General features: G+C 51.3%; 1 protein-coding gene across 5 annotated transcripts in view; it reads right to left on the reverse strand.

Moving 5' to 3' along the window:
- Nucleotides 1-17,712, reverse strand: part of LOC132395250 (alanine aminotransferase 2-like) — a 115,887-nt gene that overhangs the window by 29,413 nt on the left and 68,762 nt on the right. For 4 of the 5 annotated variants that reach the window (XM_059971571.1, XM_059971570.1, XM_059971573.1 and 1 more), the window contains one exon: nucleotides 6,938-7,093. The exons of the other annotated variant lie outside the window; for it this stretch is intronic. In XM_059971571.1, the coding sequence (XP_059827554.1) occupies nucleotides 6,938-7,093 (156 nt within the window). The remainder of the gene's footprint in view (nucleotides 1-6,937; nucleotides 7,094-17,712) is intronic. 5 annotated transcript variants of the gene reach the window in all.

Consider the following 17,712-nt stretch of genomic DNA (forward strand, 5'->3'; position numbering starts at 1 on the left):
GAGGAATTTCATTAGCCAGAGAGTGGTGAATCTGTGAATTCTTTGCCGCAGGCAGCTGTGGAGGTCAAGTCTTCATGTATATTTAAGGCAGATAGATTCTTGATTGTTTAGGGCATGAAGGGATACGGGGAGAAGACATGATATTGGGGCTGAAAGGAAAATTTGATCAACCATGATGAAATGGCAGAGGAAACTCAATGGGTTAATGGCTTAATTCTGCTCCTATTCTGCTTGAATGATCCTCTAGTATGGTAAGACAGACTTTTAATCTCACAATCTACCTTGTTATGATTGTGCACCTTATTGTCTGTGTTTTCTCTGTACAGTGCATATATAAAAAATTCAACCCCCCCCCAACATTTTCATGTTTTATTGTTTTACAACATTGAATCACAGTGGATTTAATTTGGCTCTGTTGACACTGATCAACAAAAAAGTCTCTTCATGTCAAAGTGAAAACAAACTTCTACAAATTGGTCTAAATATACTACAGTTATTTTGTGTTTAATAACTGAATGCATAATTACTCATCCCTTCCAAGTCAGTATTTAGTGGATGTACCTTTGGCAGCAATTACAGCCTCGAGTCTGTGTGGACAGGTCTTTATCAGCTTTGCACGTCTGGACGCTGCCATTTTTCCCCATTCTTCTTTATAAAACTGATCAAGTTCTGTCAGATTTCATGAGGATCATGAGTGAACAGCCCATTTCAAGTTCAGCCTCAAATTCTCAATCCGATTGAGGATTCTGACTCTGCAGGAACCCTGACTCTGACTTGGCCACTCCAGGACATTAACTTTGCTGTTTTTAAGCCATTCCTGTGTAGCTTTGGCTTCATGCTTGGGGTCATTGTCTTGCTGGAAAACAAATCTTCTCCCAAGTCACAGTTCTCTTGCAGACTGCATCAGGTTTTCCTCCAGGATTTCCCTGTATTTTGCTGAATTCATTTTACCCTTCCACTTTCACAAGCCTTCCAGGGCCTGCTACAGTGAAGCTTCCCCACAGCGTGATGCAGCCACCACCATGCTTCATGGTAGGGATGGTGTGTTTTTGATGATTATAGAAATCTACAGCATATTACACCACACCTCTCACTTCTGATACCCCCTTGTACCTACTTCCTTATGTTAAAACTATGCCCCTCATGTTAGCCATTTCTGCCCTGGGAAAAGGCCTCTGACTATCCACATGATCAATTCCTCTCATCATCTTATACACCTCTATCAGGTCACCTCTCATCCTCCGTCACTCCAAGGAGAAAAGGCCGAGTTCACTCAACCTATTCTCATAAGGCATGCTCCCCAATCCAGGCAACATCCTTGTAAATCTCCTCTGCATCCTTTCTATAGTTTCCATATCCTTCCTGTAGTGAGGCAACCAGAACTGAGCACAGTATTCCAAGTGGGGTCTGACCAAGATCTTATATAGCTGTAACATTAGCTCACAGCTCTTGAACGAAATTCCACGATTGATGAAGGCCAATACACCGTATGCCTTCTTATCCACAGAGTCAACCTGTGCAGCAGCTTTGAGTGTCCTTTGGACTCGGACCCCAAGATCCCTCTGATCCTCCACACTACCAAGTCTTACCATTAATATGATATTCTGTCTTCAAATTTGACCTGCAGAAATGAACCACTTCACACTTAATCTGGGTTAAACTCCATCTGCCACTTCTCAGCTCAGTTCTACATCCTATCGATGTCCTGCTGTAACCTCTGACAATCCTCCACACTATCCACAACACCTCTAACCTTTGTGTCATCATTAAACCCAGTAACCCACACTTCTAACTTCCTCGTCCAGGTCAAGTGATATGCAGATTTGACTTACGCCAAACATAGCGTTTAGTCTGATGGCCAATAAGCTCAATTTTGGTTTCTTCAGACCATAGAACCTTCTTCCAGCTGACTTCAGAGAGGCTTCATCTCACTTTATTTTCCCCCAAAAGTGACTTCCTCTTTGCCACTCCAATAAAGCTAAATCTGGTGAAGCACACAGGCCACAGTTGTCTGCAGTCACTCCTGTCTCAGCCACTGAAGCTTGTAGCTCCTCCAGAGTTGTCGTAGGTCTCTTGGTTGCCTCTCTCACTAATTTTCTTCTTGCACGCTCACTCAGTTTTTGAGGATGGCCTACTCTAGGCAGATTTACAGTTGTACCATATTCTTTCCATTTCTTCATGATCGACCTAACTATGGTCCAAGGAATATTCAGTGACTTGGAAATTTTCTTGTATTCATCTCCTGACTTGTGCTTTTCAATAACCTTTTTGCAGAGTAGCTTGGAGTGTTCTTTTGTCTTCGTGGAGTAGCTTTTCCAGGCTAGTGACTCACCACAGTTACAGATACAGATGTATTTCCAAGGTATCATTTAAGGTCAGAGAAATGTATACAATATACATCCTGAAATGCTTTTTCGTCGCAACAGAGGAGTGCCCCAAAGAATGAACGACAGTTACAAGGTAGAACCCCAAAGTCTCCCCCAGCTCCCCCCTCTCGCACTTAAGTGGGAGACAAGCAACAATTCCGCCCTCACCCCCCATCAGTAAAAAAAGGCATCGGCACCACCACCGAGCACTCAGCCACGAGCAAAGCAATAGCAAAGACACAGACCTTGCGGTTTCCCCAAACACTTCATGTTTCACCCGGCATTCAGCAAACTGCAGGCTCTCGCTCTCTCTCCCTGAGAAGTGTCTCCATTTTCCCAGCGAGAGGGGAGACATAACAAACAACTGGCTGGTTTACGATGTTAAAGGTCCGTTACGTCGCTTTTCCGAGCTCTGTGCCTGAAGACTGCAAAGATCCCGGGTCCCCCAGCGACACAGTGTCTCCTGTCGTGACCCTGGCCCTCGATCCAGCCGTCTCCAGAGCCCAGAGATCATGGGCTTTTGAGTTCGAGCCTTTGGTGTGCAGAACAACGGCCGGTCCTGAAACCCCGAGAATGGGTCCCATTCCCGCAAAGAACCGAAGTCAGTGAGCAACTCCGGGCCAGGGTCTTCGAAAGGGAAGTTAAAGATGGAAGCCAACCTGTTTCTGAAGATGCAAGCAAATGAGTCGCCGTCTGGCGCCATTGTCTCCTAAGCTCCAGCTTCAATTTTACTACAATCAACTGAAACACCTCGACTGGACACAGGTCTCCAAAAGCAGATCCCCATTTAACTGATTGTGTCACTCCTAAAACCAACTGATGATTTAGTGTGTCACATTCAAGGGGGAGGGGTGAATACTTATGCAATCGATTATTTTGTGTTTCATATTTGTAATTTAGATCACTTTGTAGAAATCTGTTTTCACTTTGACACAAGAGTTTTTTTTCTGTTGATCAGTGTCAAAAAAAACCCTGCCGAAGGGTCTCGGCCCAAATCGTCGACTGTACTTTTTCCCATAGTTGCTGCCTGGCCTGCTGAGTTCCTCCATCTTGTGTGTGTCGCTGGGATGTCCAGCATCTGCAGATTTCCTCTTGTTTCCAAATTAACTCCGTTGTGATTCAATGTTCTAAAACATGGAAACTTCTGAAGGCGGGGGATTACTTTTTATTGTCATTGTATCTGTTACTCTGTTACTGTTTTACCTTGTACCCTCAATGCACTGTGGAAGTAACAGAATGAACGGCATGCAGAGCAGGGTTTATATTTCAAAAAACTCATAATTCCCACACCCCGCACCACTCGCTTTTACCTCCTCCCCAAGATCCATAAGCCTGACTGTCCTGGTAGGCCCACAGTTTCGGCCTGCTCCTGCCCCACCGAACTTGTATCTGCCTACCTGGACTCCATTTTGTCACTCATAGTTCAGTCGCTCCCCACCTACATCTGGGATACATCCCATGCCCTCCAGCTCTTCAATAACTTCCAGCTCCCCAGTCCTGACCGCTTCATTTTCACAATGGATGTCCAATCCTTATACACTTCAATTCCCCATCAAGAAGGCCTCAAAGCCCTCCGCTACTTTCTGGACAACAGACCTCACCAGTTCCCCACCACCGCCACACTCCTCCGGTTGGCAGAACTGGAACTCACACTTAATAACTTCTCTTTCGGCCCTTCCCACTTTCTTCAGACCAAGGGTGTAGCTATGGGAATTCGCATGGGTCCCAGCTATGCCTACCTCTTCACTGGTTATGTGGAACAGTCTATGCTCCAAATCTATACTGGTACTGCTCCCCAACTTTTCCTTTGATACATTGACGACTACATTGGTGCTGCTTCCTGCACCCATGCTGAGCTCGTCAATTTCATCACCTTTGCCTCTAACTTTCACCCAGCCCTCAAATTCACTTGGTCCATCTCGGACACTTCCCTCCCCTTTCTCGGCCTCCATCTCTGGAGATAGACTGTCCACTGACACCTTCAATAAACCCACTGACTCCCATAACTACCTTGATTATACCTCCTCCCACCCTGCCAAATGCAAAAATGCCATTCCCTATTCCCAGTTCCTCCATCTCCACCGCATCTGCTCCCAGGATGAGGCTTTCCATTCCAGGACATCCCAAACATCCTCTTTCTTTAAGAGTCATGGTTTCCCTTCTGCCGTCATCAATGATGCCTTCACCCACATCTCCTCCATTTCCCGCACTTCGGCCCTCACCCCATCCTCCCATCACCACATCAGGGACCATGTTCCCCTTGTCCTCACCTATCACCCCACCAGCCTCCGGATCCAGCATATTATCCTCCGCAACTTCTGCCACCTTCAACAGGACCCCACCACCCAGCACATCTTTCCCTCTCTACCCCTCTCAGCTTTTGGCAGGGATCGTTCCCTCCGCGACTCCCTGGTCCACTCGTCCCTCCCCAAGGATCTCCCACCTGGCACTTATCCCTGCAAGCATAAGTGCTACACCTGTCCCTACACCTCCTCTCCACCATTCAGGGCCCCAAACAGTCCTTCCAGGTGAGGCAACACTTCACTTGTGAGTCTGTTGGGGTCATCTATTGCATCCGGTGCTCCTGGTGCAGCCTCCTCTACATCGGTGAGACCCGACGCAGATTGGGGGACTGCTTTGTCGAGCACCTCCGCTCCGTCCGCCACAACAGACAGGATCTCCCGATTGCCACTCACTTCAACTCTCCTTCACATTCCCATTCGGATATGTCCATACTTGGCCTCCTCTACTGCCATGATGAGGCCAAACTCAGGTTAGAGGAGCAACACCTCATATACCATCTGGGTAGTCTCCAGCCCCTTGGTATGAACATCGAATTCTCCAGCTTCCGGTAATTCTCTCCCTCCCCCTTCCTCCATCCCAGTTTCACTTTGGAAGCAGGAACAAGAGGGCAGAGTATTGTCTGAACGGTGTAGAGTTAGGTAAGGGAGAAATGCAAAGAGACCTAGGAGTCCTAGTTCACCAGTCAATGAAGGTGAATGAGCAAGTGCAACAGGCAGTGAAGAGGGCAAATGGAATGTTGGCCTTTGTTACAAGGGGAATTGAGTACAAGAGCAAGGATGTCCATTTGCATTTGTACAGGGCCCTGGTGAGACCACACCTGGAATATTGTGTACAGTTTTGGTCTCCAGGTTTAAGGAAGGACATTCTGGCAATTGAGGAAGTGCAGCGTAGATTCACTAGGTTGATTCCTGGGATGGCAGGGCTGTCTTACGCAGAGAGATTGGAGAGATTGGGCTTGTACACGCTGGAATTGAGGAGATTGAGAGGGGATCTGATTGAAACGTTTAAGATAAAGGATTTGATAGGATTGAGGCAGGAAATATGTTCCAGATGTTGGGAGAGTCCAGTACCAGAGGGCATGGATTGAGAATAAGAGGTCAGTTATTTAAAACAGAGTTGAGGAAGAGCTTCTTCTCCCAGAGAGTTGTGCAGGTGTGGAATGCACTACCTCAGAAGACGGTGGAGGCCAATTCTCTGGATGCTTTCAAGAAGGAGCTGGATAGATATCTGATGGATAGGGGAATCAAGGGATATGGGGACAAGGCAGGGACTGGGTATTGATAGTGAATGATCAGCCATGATCTCAGAATGGCGGTGCAGACTCGAGGGGCCGAATGGTCTACTTCTGCACCTATTGTCTATTGTCTCTCTGTCTTCTCTTCTAGCTGCCTATCACCTCTCATGACTCTGCCTCCTTCGACTACCCATAGTGCTTTCCCCTTAGATTCCTTCTTCACCTCTCCTGTCTATCCCCTCCCTCACCCCTTGATCTTTCCTCTGATTGGTTTTTCACCTGGCACATTCCACCCTCCCCCCCCCCACCTTCTTTATAGGGCCCCTGCCCCCTCCTCCTTTAGCCCTGACGAAGTGTCTCGGCCCTCCTTTCAACGGATGCTGCCCGACCTGCTGAGTTCATCCATCTTTTTGTCTGTCAGGGTACCTACTGGTACATGTGGACCGCTGGAAACCGCCGCTGCCTGGCAGTTTTGCACATCAATGGAGAAGGCTTCAGGGGTTACATCGAGTTGTCACCCCCCCCCCAGGCTGATTGGCAACCCACGTGACGTAGTTGGAGGCAATCTGTATCAATTTCTGCCGTTCTTTGGACCTGCTATCCGCGTGGAGAGGGGAAAGCCTGCTGCTCGCTCTCCATATGGGACTGCCAAGGCTTCAGTATACAAGGTATTTATTTTATTTCGAGAAAACCCGAGGATTTCTCCTTCTACCCCGGCATTCCCCGACTCGAACCCTAACTATAAACGGGACAATATGTTTTTGGACTGTGGGAGGCAACCAGGACAGCGGGGAAAACCAACGCATGCCACGTCGAGGGGTTACAGACAAAGGGCTCAGTGCGGTGTCCTGGACAGGAACGCAATATCCATGGTCGACCCAGATCAACGGAGGGCCTCTGCTACTGCTTCTGAGCTCAGCTCCTTGCCGCACCCCCACCAAGGTCCCTCCCACCCACCTGCTCAGATCAGGAGCGGCAGCGAGATACCTCCACCCCTGCAGCCTGCCCCAGACACAGGTGAGGTGGGACTTACCGCGGACACTTCTCTGGCTCTGGCCGGGAGCTCGATCCTCGGGAAGGCATAAATGCCGCTGTGGATGGGGGTACAGTGCACCCCGGAAATGCGGTTCAGCATTTCTTCTGTCAGCTGAGATTTAGCGGACAACTTCGACACAGACTCCTGCTTCTCCTATCAAAGTTAAATATGGAAAGTCCCGCAAATAACTCAGTGAGCCATCATAACACATAATTTCATTTTAAACATTCCAACTATCTGATCCATCCATCTTAACATCCCACCGAATACATCGCGCAATTTAAGTATCCTCCGGATTTCAAATCCCGCCCTCACTGATCAAACCCCGCCCACACTGATCAAACCCCGTCCTCACTGATCAAACCCCGTCCTCACTGATCAAACCCCGCCCACACTGATCAAACCCCGCCCTCACTGATCAAACCCCGCCCTCACTGATCAAACCCCGCCCACACTGATCAAACCCCACCCTCAGTGATCAAAGCCCGCCCACACTGATCAAACCCCACCCTCAGTGATCAAACCCCGCCCACACTGATCAAACCCCGCCCACACTGATCAAACCCCGCCCACACTGATCAAACCCCACCCTCAGTGATCAAAGCCCGCCCACACTGATCAAACCCCGCCCTCACTGATCAAACCCCGCCCTCACTGATCAAACCCCGCCCTCACTGATCAAACCCCGCCCACACTGATCAAACCCCGTCCTCACTGATCAAACCCCGCCCTCACTGATCAAACCCCGTCCACACTGATCAAACCCCGCCCTCACTGATCGAACCCCGCCCACACTGATCGAACCCCGCCCTCACTGATCAAACCCCGCCCTCACTGATCAAACCCCGCCCTCACTGATCGAACCCCGCCCACACTGATCAAACCCCGCCCTCACTGATCAAACCCCGCCCACACTGATCAAACCCCGCCCTCACTGATCAAACCCCGCCCTCACTGATCAAACCCCGCCCACACTGATCAAACCCCGCCCTCACTGATCAAACCCCGCCCTCACTGATCAAACCCCGCCCTCACTGATCAAACCCCGCCCACACTGATCAAACCCCGTCCTCACTGATCAAACCCCGCCCACACTGATCAAACCCCGCCCACACTGATCAAACCCCGCCCTCACTGATCAAACCCCGCCGACACTGATCAAACCCCGTCCTCACTGATCAAACCCCGTCCTCACTGATCAAACCCCGCCCTCACTGATCAAACCCCGCGCTCACTGATCAAACCCCACCCTCAGTGATCAAACCCCGCGCTCACTGATCAAACCCCACCCTCAGTGATCAAAGCCCGCCCACACTGATCAAAGCCCGCCCACACTGATCGAACCCCACCCTCACTGATCAAACCCCGCCCTCACTGATCAAACCCCGTCCTCACTGATCAAACCCCGTCCTCACTGATCGAACCCCGCCCACACTGATCAAACCCCGCCCTCACTGATCAAACCCCGCCCTCACTGATCAAACCCCGCCCTCACTGATCAAACCCCGCCCACACTGATCAAACCCCGTCCTCACTGATCAAACCCCGCCCTCACTGATCAAACCCCGTCCTCACTGATCAAACCCCGCCCTCACTGATCGAACCCCGCCCACACTGATCAAACCCCGCCCTCACTGATCAAACCCCGCCCTCACTGATCAAACCCCGCCCTCACTGATCAAACCCCGCCGACACTGATCAAACACCGTCCTCACTGATCAAACCCCGCCCACACTGATCAAACCCCGCCCACACTGATCAAACCCCACCCTCAGTGATCAAACCCCGCCCACACTGATCAAACCCCGCCCACACTGATCAAACCCCGCCCACACTGATCAAACCCCACCCTCACTGATCAAACCCCGCCCACACTGATCAAACCCCACCCTCAGTGATCAAAGCCCGCCCACACTGATCAAACCCCGCCCTCATTGATCAAACCCCGCCCTCATTGATCGAACCCCGCCCACACTGATCAAACCCCACCCTCAGTGATCAAAGCCCGCCCACACTGATCAAACCTCACCCTCAGTGATCAAACCCCGCCCTCACTGATCAAACCCCGCCCTCACTGATCAAACCCCGCCCACACTGATCAAACCCCGCCCACACTGATCAAACCCCGCGCTCACTGATCAAACCCCGCCCTCAGTGATCAAAGCCAGCCCACACTGATCAAACCCCGCCCTCAGTGATCAAAGCCCGCCCACACTGATCAAACCCCACCCTCAGTGATCAAAGCCCGCCCACACTGATCAAACCCCGCCCACACTGATCAAACCCCACCCTCAGTGATCAAAGCCCGCCCACACTGATCAAACCCCGCCCACACTGATCAAACCCCGCCCACACTGATCAAACCCCACCCTCAGTGATCAAAGCCCGCCCACACTGATCAAACCCCACCCTCAGTGATCAAACCCCGCGCTCACTGATCAAACCCCGCCCACACTGATCAAACCCCGCCCACACTGATCGAACCCCGCCCTCACTGATCAAACCCCGCGCTCACTGATCAAACCCCACCCTCAGTGATCAAACCCCGCCCACACTGATCGAACCCCGCCCACACTGATCGAACCCCGCCCACACTGATCGAACCCCGCCCACACTGATCGAACCCCGCCCACACTGATCAAACCCCGCGCTCACTGATCAAACCCCGCGCTCACTGATCAAACCCCGCCCTCACTGATCGAACCCCGCCCACACTGATCGAACCCCGCCCACACTGATCAAACCCCGCCCACACTGATCAAACCCCGCGCTCACTGATCAAACCCCGCCCTCACTGATCGAACCCCGCCCACACTGATCGAACCCCGCCCACACTGATCGAACCCCGCCCACACTGATCAAACCCCGCCCACACATCAAACCCCACCCTCAGTGATCAAACCCCGCGCTCACTGATCGAACCCCGCCCTCACTGATCGAACCCCGCCCACACTGATCGAACCCCGCCCACACTGATCGAACCCCGCCCTCACTGATCAAACCCCGCCCTCACTGATCAAACCCCGCCCACACTGATCAAACCCCACCCTCAGTGATCAAAGCCCGCCCACACTGATCAAACCCCGCCCACACTGATCGAACCCCGCCCACACTGATCAAACCCCGCCCTCACTGATCAAACCCCGCCCTCACTGATCAAACCCCGCGCTCACTGATCGAACCCCGCCCACACTGATCAAACCCCGCGCTCACTGATCAAACCCCGCCCTCACTGATCAAACCCCGCGCTCACTGATCAAACCCCGCCCTCACTGATCAAACCCCGCGCTCACTGATCGAACCCCGCCCACACTGATCAAACCCCGCGCTCACTGATCAAACCCCGCCCACACTGATCAAACCCCGCCCACACTGATCAAACCCCGCCCTCACTGATCAAACCCCGCGCTCACTGATCGAACCCCGCCCACACTGATCAAACCCCACCCTCACTGATCAAACCCCGCGCTCACTGATCAAACCCCGCCCTCACTGATCAAACCCCGCCCTCACTGATCAAACCCCGCGCTCACTGATCAAACCCCGCCCTCACTGATCAAACCCCGCCCTCACTGATCAAACCCCGCCCTCACTGATCAAACCCCGCGCTCACTGATCGAACCCCGCCCACACTGATCAAACCCCGCGCTCACTGATCAAACCCCGCCCTCACTGATCGAACCCCGCCCACACTGATCGAACCCCGCCCACACTGATCAAACCCCACCCTCACTGATCAAACCCCGCCCACACTGATCAAACCCCACCCTCACTGATCAAACCCCGCCCACACTGATCGAACCCCGCCCACACTGATCGAACCCCGCCCACACTGATCAAACCCCGCCCACACTGATCAAACCCCGCGCTCACTGATCAAACCCCGCCCTCACTGATCGAACCCCGCCCACACTGATCGAACCCCGCCCACACTGATCGAACCCCACCCTCAGTGATCAAACCCCGCCCACACTGATCGAACCCCACCCTCACTGATCAAACCCCGCCCACACTGATCAAACCCCACCCTCACTGATCAAACCCCGCCCACACTGATCGAACCCCGCCCACACTGATCGAACCCCGCCCACACTGATCAAACCCCACCCTCAGTGATCAAACCCCACCCTCAGTGATCAAACCCCGCCCACACTGATCAAACCCCGCCCTCACTGATCAAACCCCGCCCACACTGATCAAACCCCGCCCACACTGATCAAACCCCGCCCTCACTGATCGAACCCCGCCCACACTGATCGAACCCCGCCCACACTGATCGAACCCCACCCTCAGTGATCAAACCCCGCCCACACTGATCGAACCCCACCCTCAGTGATCAAACCCCGCCCTCACTGATCAAACCCCGCCCACACTGATCAAACCCCGCCCACACTGATCAAACCCCGCCCTCACTGATCGAACCCCGCCCACACTGATCGAACCCCGCCCACACTGATCGAACCCCACCCTCAGTGATCAAACCCCGCCCACACTGATCGAACCCCGCCCACACTGATCAAACCCCACCCTCACTGATCAAACCCCGCCCACACTGATCAAACCCCACCCTCACTGATCAAACCCCGCGCACACAGATCGAACCCCGCCCACACTGATCGAACCCCGCCCACACTGATCAAACCCCACCCTCAGTGATCAAACCCCGCCCACACTGATCAAACCCCGCCCTCACTGATCAAACCCCGCCCACACTGATCAAACCCCGCCCTCATTGATCCATCCACCTTTTCAGTTTATTTTAATTTAGCAATTCATCAACAATCAGCGTAAAGTTCATTGTCACTGATATCTGTAACTTTTTTGCTTTGTGACAGTAGTAGAGTTTGAAATACGAAATAAGTAGCGGGTCATACTCGCGGCGGGAGCACTGAATCGGGATTCAGGGATTCTTGGACCGTCCAGTAATCTGATGACGAAGAGGACGAGGCTGTTCCTGAACCGTTGAGCGAGGGGCTTCAGGCTCCTGAGGCCGGTAACGAGAGGCATTCCGTGCTCCAGTCCCTCCTTTACAACAAACACCTTAACTCTGCAATTCGTAGAATTTAGCAGCAGTCTACCTTAACGGACTGACACAGCCCATTGACTTATTTAGGGAAAGAGCGCGAACTTACAGCGAGCACCATTCCTCCAGTATTGTGTGTGTGTGTTGTGCGGAGCAGACCCTTCCAGTCCAACGAGGCGCTCCACCCAGCGACCAACAGATTCAATCCTCGCATGGATATTGCGGTCCGAACTGTCGAGATACGCAAGCCTGGGCAGTACGATACGGAGAGCAAGCTGTTGCCCGTGTAGCAAGCTCCCCATCTCCACACAGCTGATAAGCCCAAAGGAACGGCAGAGACCGATATAGTTTGGTACTATAAGACCATATGATATAGGAGCAGAAGTAGGCCATTTGGCCCATCGAGTCTTTTCTGTCATTCAATCATGGGCTGATTCAATTCTTCCCGTCATCCCCACTCCCCTACCTCTCGTGGCAACAAATTCCACAGATTTACCATCCTTTGACTAAAGTAATTTCTCTGCACCTGTTCAATCCTGAAGTCGTGCCCTCTTGTCCTAGAATCCTCTACCATGGGAAATAACTTTGCCATATCTAATCAGTTCAGACCTTTTAACATTCAGAGTGTTTCAATGAGATCCCCCCCCCCCCATTCTCCTGAACTCCAGGGAATACAGCCCAAGAGCTGCCAGACATTCCTCACACATTCCTGGAATCATTCTTGTGAATCTTCTCTGAACCCTCTCCAATGCCAGTATATCCTTTCTAAAATAAGGAGCTCAAAACTGCACACAGTACTCCAACTGTGGTCATACGAGTGCCTTATAGAGCCTGTACATCACATCCCTGCTCTTATATTCTGTGCCTCTAGAAATGAATGCCAACATTGCATTCGACTTCTTCATAACCGAATCAACCTGGAGGTTAACCTTTAGTATATAGAACATAGAATAGTACAGCACATTACAGGCCCTTTGGCCCACAATGCTGTGCCGACCCTCAAACCCTGCCTCCCATATAACCCCCCACCTTAAATTCCTCCAAATACCTGTCTAGTAATCTCTTAAACTTCACTAGTGTGTCTGCCTCCACCACTGACTCAGGCAGTGCATTCCACGCACCAACCACTCTGAGTGAAAAACCTTCCTCTAATATCCCCCTTGAACTTCCCTCCCCTTAACTTAAAGCCTTGTCCTCTTGTACTGAGCAGTGGTGCCCTGGGGAAGAGGCGCTGGCTGTCCACTCTGTCTATTCCTCTTAATATCTTGTACACCTCTATCATGTTTCCTCTCATCCTCTCTCTCTCCAAAGAGTAAAGCCCTAGCTCCCTTAATCTCTGAGGCAACTTTCAGGGATCTGTGGACATGTACCCCCAGATCCCTTTGCTCCTCCACACTACCAAGTATCCTGCCATTTACTTTGTACTTTGCCTTGGAGTTTGTCCTTCCAAAGTGTACCACCTCACACTTCTCTGGGTTGAAATCCATCTGCCACTTCTCAGCCCACTTCTGCATTCTATCAATGTCTCTCTGCAGTCTTCGACAATCCTCTACACTATCTACAACACCACCAACCTTTGTGTCATCTGCAAACTTGCCAACCCACCCTTCTACCCCCACATCCAGGTCGTTAATAAAAATCACAAAAAGTAGAGGTCCCAGAACCGATCCTTGTGGGACACCACTAGTCACAACCCTCCAATCTGAATGTACTCCCTCTACCACGACCTTTTGCCTTCTGCAGGCAAGCCAATTCTGAATCCACCTGGCCAAACGTCCCTGGATGCCGTGGCTTCTGACTTTCTGAATAAGCCTACCGTGTGGGACCTTGTCAAATGCCTTACTAAAATCCATGTAGATCACATCCACTGCACTACACTCATCTATATGCCTGGTCACCTCCTCAAACTCTATCAGGCTTGTTAGACATGATCTGCCCTTCACAAAGCCATGCTGACTGTCCCTGATCAGAACATGATTCTCTAAATGCCCAGAGATACTACCTCTAAGAATCTTTTCCAACAACTTTCCCACCACAGACATAAGGCTCACTGGTCTATAATTACTTGGACTATTTCTGCTACCTTTTTTGAACAAGGGGACAACATTCGCCTCCCTCCAATCCTCCGGTACCATTCCTGTGGACAACGAGGACATAAAGATACTAGCCAGAGGTTCAGCAATCTCTTCCCTCACCTCGTGGAGCAGCCTGGGGAATGTTCCGTCAGGACCCGGGGTCTTATCCGTCCTAATGTATTTTAACAACTCCAACACCTCCTCTCCCTTAATATCAACATGCACAAGGACTTAATATCTTAATATCTTGCACAAGGATTCCCAAGTTCCTTTGCATCTCTGCATTTTTAATTCTCTCCCTATCTAAATAATTGTCTGCCCATTTATTTCTTCCACCAAGATGCATGACCATACACTTTCCAGCATTGTATTTCATTTGCCACTTCTTTGCCCATTCCCCTAAACTATCTAAGTCTCTCTGCAGACTCTGTTTCCTCAACACTGCCGGCCCCTCCACCGATCTTTGTATCATCAGCAATTTTAGTCACAAATCAATTAATCCCATAGTCCAAATTATTGACATACATAATAAAAAGCAGCAGTCCCAACACGGACCCCTGTGGAACTCCACTGGTAACCGACAGCCAGTCAGAATAGGATCCCTTTATTCCCACTCTCTGTTTTCTGCCCATCAGCCAATGCTCCACCCATGCCAGTAATTTCCCATAATTCCATGGGCTCTTACCTTCCTAAGCAGCCTCCTGTGCGGCACCTTGTCAAAGACCTTCTGAAAATCCAGTTACACCACATCTACTGCATCTCCTTTGTCTACCCTGCTTGTAATGTCCTCAAAGAATTGCAGTAGGTTAGTCAAGCAAGATTTTCCTTTCAGGAAACCATGCTGGCTTTGGCCTATCTTGTCATGTGCCTCCAGGTACTCTGTAATCTCATCCCTAACAATCGATTCCTACGATTCCTGAGTAGAAACAGTTCTGTTGGGTTTAGTAGCTAAGCCACACGTGAAGGCCAGGAGCTGGACTCAGTTGTCAGAGGCTGTGTGAGGCGCACACCATTGGGATCGTTTAATAGGCAGTGAGAGCTTGTCCCCATTACCACCCCCGGCTGTAACAACCTTAAGCATCGCTAGTCTAACCACAGGACCTACGAACTGCAATGTCTTTGGACGGTGGGAGGAAACTGGAGCACCCAGAGGACACCCATGCGGTCACAGGGGAGAATGGACAGCAGTGGAATCGAACCCCGAACTCTGAGCTGTTACAGCATCACGCAAACCGCTGCTCTCAGCCACATCAAATTCACGTTATCTCGGTTGTCCGTCCCAATTCACAATATTTGCTACTGTAGTGATTTAACAGTACAGTTCTTTCTGATAGGCTGCACACAGGGTACAATCTGCCCTAACACCACATTCCACCAGAACAGTCTACTTTAACCTGTTAATCATCAGTAACTCATCAGCCTTCCTCACGGCAACAATCACAAGACAGGAGAAATGGGGCTGATCCACTGCCCTTGCCCACAGCCACACTATCTAGGCAGGAAGTGGGGGACTCCGGCAGAGGGAGGGGCTCGATTGATCTCAGAATTACATACCCGAGGGCTGTCGTGTTTAATTACAGTAATGCTGATGCTCTAACAAGTTGGACAGAGCAATCACAGCTGGAACGAAATGCTGTGAACTATGATTTGGCATGTTACACCCTGTAGGACCCCGGAGGGCATTTACACCATACCAGGGGGTAAAAGCCCATAGAAGTGGCACAGAACAGGGAGATAAGGTGATGAAGACATCTGTCTTCCTGAAATCACACAACCCGCTTCCTCGGGAAGTGAGAGAAATTCACACATGCTCGTGGACCCTTGCCAGCTGTCCAGATACGTCAGGGCTCCGTTCAACAACTGCTCTGCCTGTGACCACGAGAAACTGCAGAGAGGTGCGAAAACAGCTCAGCTCTTCACAGAAACTGGTCCCCCCCCCCCCCCCTCCACACACCGTCTATACTCGTGACTGCCTTTGTTAAGCGCTAACACACCTCCCAGCGGGCAAAAGATACAAAAGCCTGAAGGCACAGGCTCAAAGACAGCTGCTACCCCACTCCCACTGTTACACAGCCATTGAATGCAGGAGTTTTATGCCGCGGACTCCCTACCATTTACCAAGGGGTCTGCGGACTGCAGGTTGACAACCCCTGAGTTAAATGGACTGTTCACCTATGTGATCTTGCACTTTCTCTGTGGCTGTGACACTTTATTCTGCACTCTGTTACAGTTTCACTGCTCTGCTGATGTGACAGCTGCAGAGAAACCCTCCTCACCGTCGAGGATACCTTCAAGGGGCTGTGCCTCCAGAAGGTGGTATCCACCCCCCTCCCCGCCACCCAGGACATGCCCTCTTCTTATTGATACCATCAGGAGCCTGAAGACACACGTACAACATTTCAGGAACAGCTTCCTTCCTTCCGCCATCAGATTTTTCTGTCAAAACAACCATTTTCACAATACGGTGTATGTCAGTGCTAATAAACCTGATTTGACTCTCATGGTCCTCAGACTCCAGCACGGACGGCCCCTAATCCAGCTGCCAGGGGAGGAGGGTTGGGCGTGGGGCCAGCAAAGCTGCACAAATGCCAGCAGAAGTTCCAAAGAGCTTGGAGAGGGAAGGGTAGAGCAAGAAGATGGGCTGCAGCTGGCGACTACCTGAAAGGTTCGCCAGACGGAGGACTCTGTCGAGCTGCTTTCGGCAGCCTATGGCCCAGTACGGGTGATGGGCACTGCTCCTGGAGAAACCTCACCCCCCCTTCCCATTGTCACAGAGAATGCAGAGGGCCCTTCAGCGCAGGACAGCCTGTAGCACACCTCCAGAGTCACCATGTCTAACACCAGAAGGCCAGGATAGGCAAGACAGCCTGTAGCACACCTCCAGAGTCACCATGTCTAACACCAGAAGGCCAGGATAGGCAAGACAGCCTGTAGCACACCTCCAGAGTCACCATGTCTAACACCAGAAGGCCAGGATAGGCAAGACAGCCTGTAGCACACCTCCAGAGTCACCATGTCTAACACCAGAAGGCCTAGGGTGAGAGCTGATACTTTCAAAGGGCAGCAATGAAGGTCCTCGATCTCTCTGTCCTTGGTCACACACAGATGTAGAAGGATTCTTCATTGCTGTTTCTCTAACAATATTTTTGACCAGTCGGGGTTGTTAGCTGAACCCCCGAACCAGGAGGACCGGTGGACCACTCTGAATCTGGCCTCTGCCCTTTCACCTGTCCAGCATGGGTGACCTACCAACAGCCAAAGCATAAATTCTGACCCCAGCCAACTCCAGGTCATTGAGGATGCAAGCCTCCAAATCCCATGACGAGGTTATGGTCCTCTTGGAGAACAGAGTAGTGGGTGCCTGGCTGGGGTGTTAAAGAGGCTCTTTGGTGGGAGCATGAAATGCAGGAAATGCAGGGATACAGTCATTGTGCAGGACCAAGGGTCAAAGGTCAACGTTATATGGGTGCAGAGTGGAGATATGCTTCTAACAAAGACCCTCCTTCCCTACGCTATCACCCATGGACGAGGTGTAGCACCTGCTCAGGAGAGGCCTTGGGATGGTCGTATGAGCAGCCACTGCAGATCACAGGTCCTGGTCATGTGTCCACCGACACCAGACAGACAGTCTCTGAAGAGTATTGATAATGGCTGGGGGTCACCCATCTTGTAAA

This window comes from Hypanus sabinus, chromosome 6 (assembly GCF_030144855.1).
Source record: "Hypanus sabinus isolate sHypSab1 chromosome 6, sHypSab1.hap1, whole genome shotgun sequence".
In the NCBI taxonomy this organism is placed as follows: Eukaryota; Metazoa; Chordata; class Chondrichthyes; order Myliobatiformes; family Dasyatidae; genus Hypanus; species Hypanus sabinus.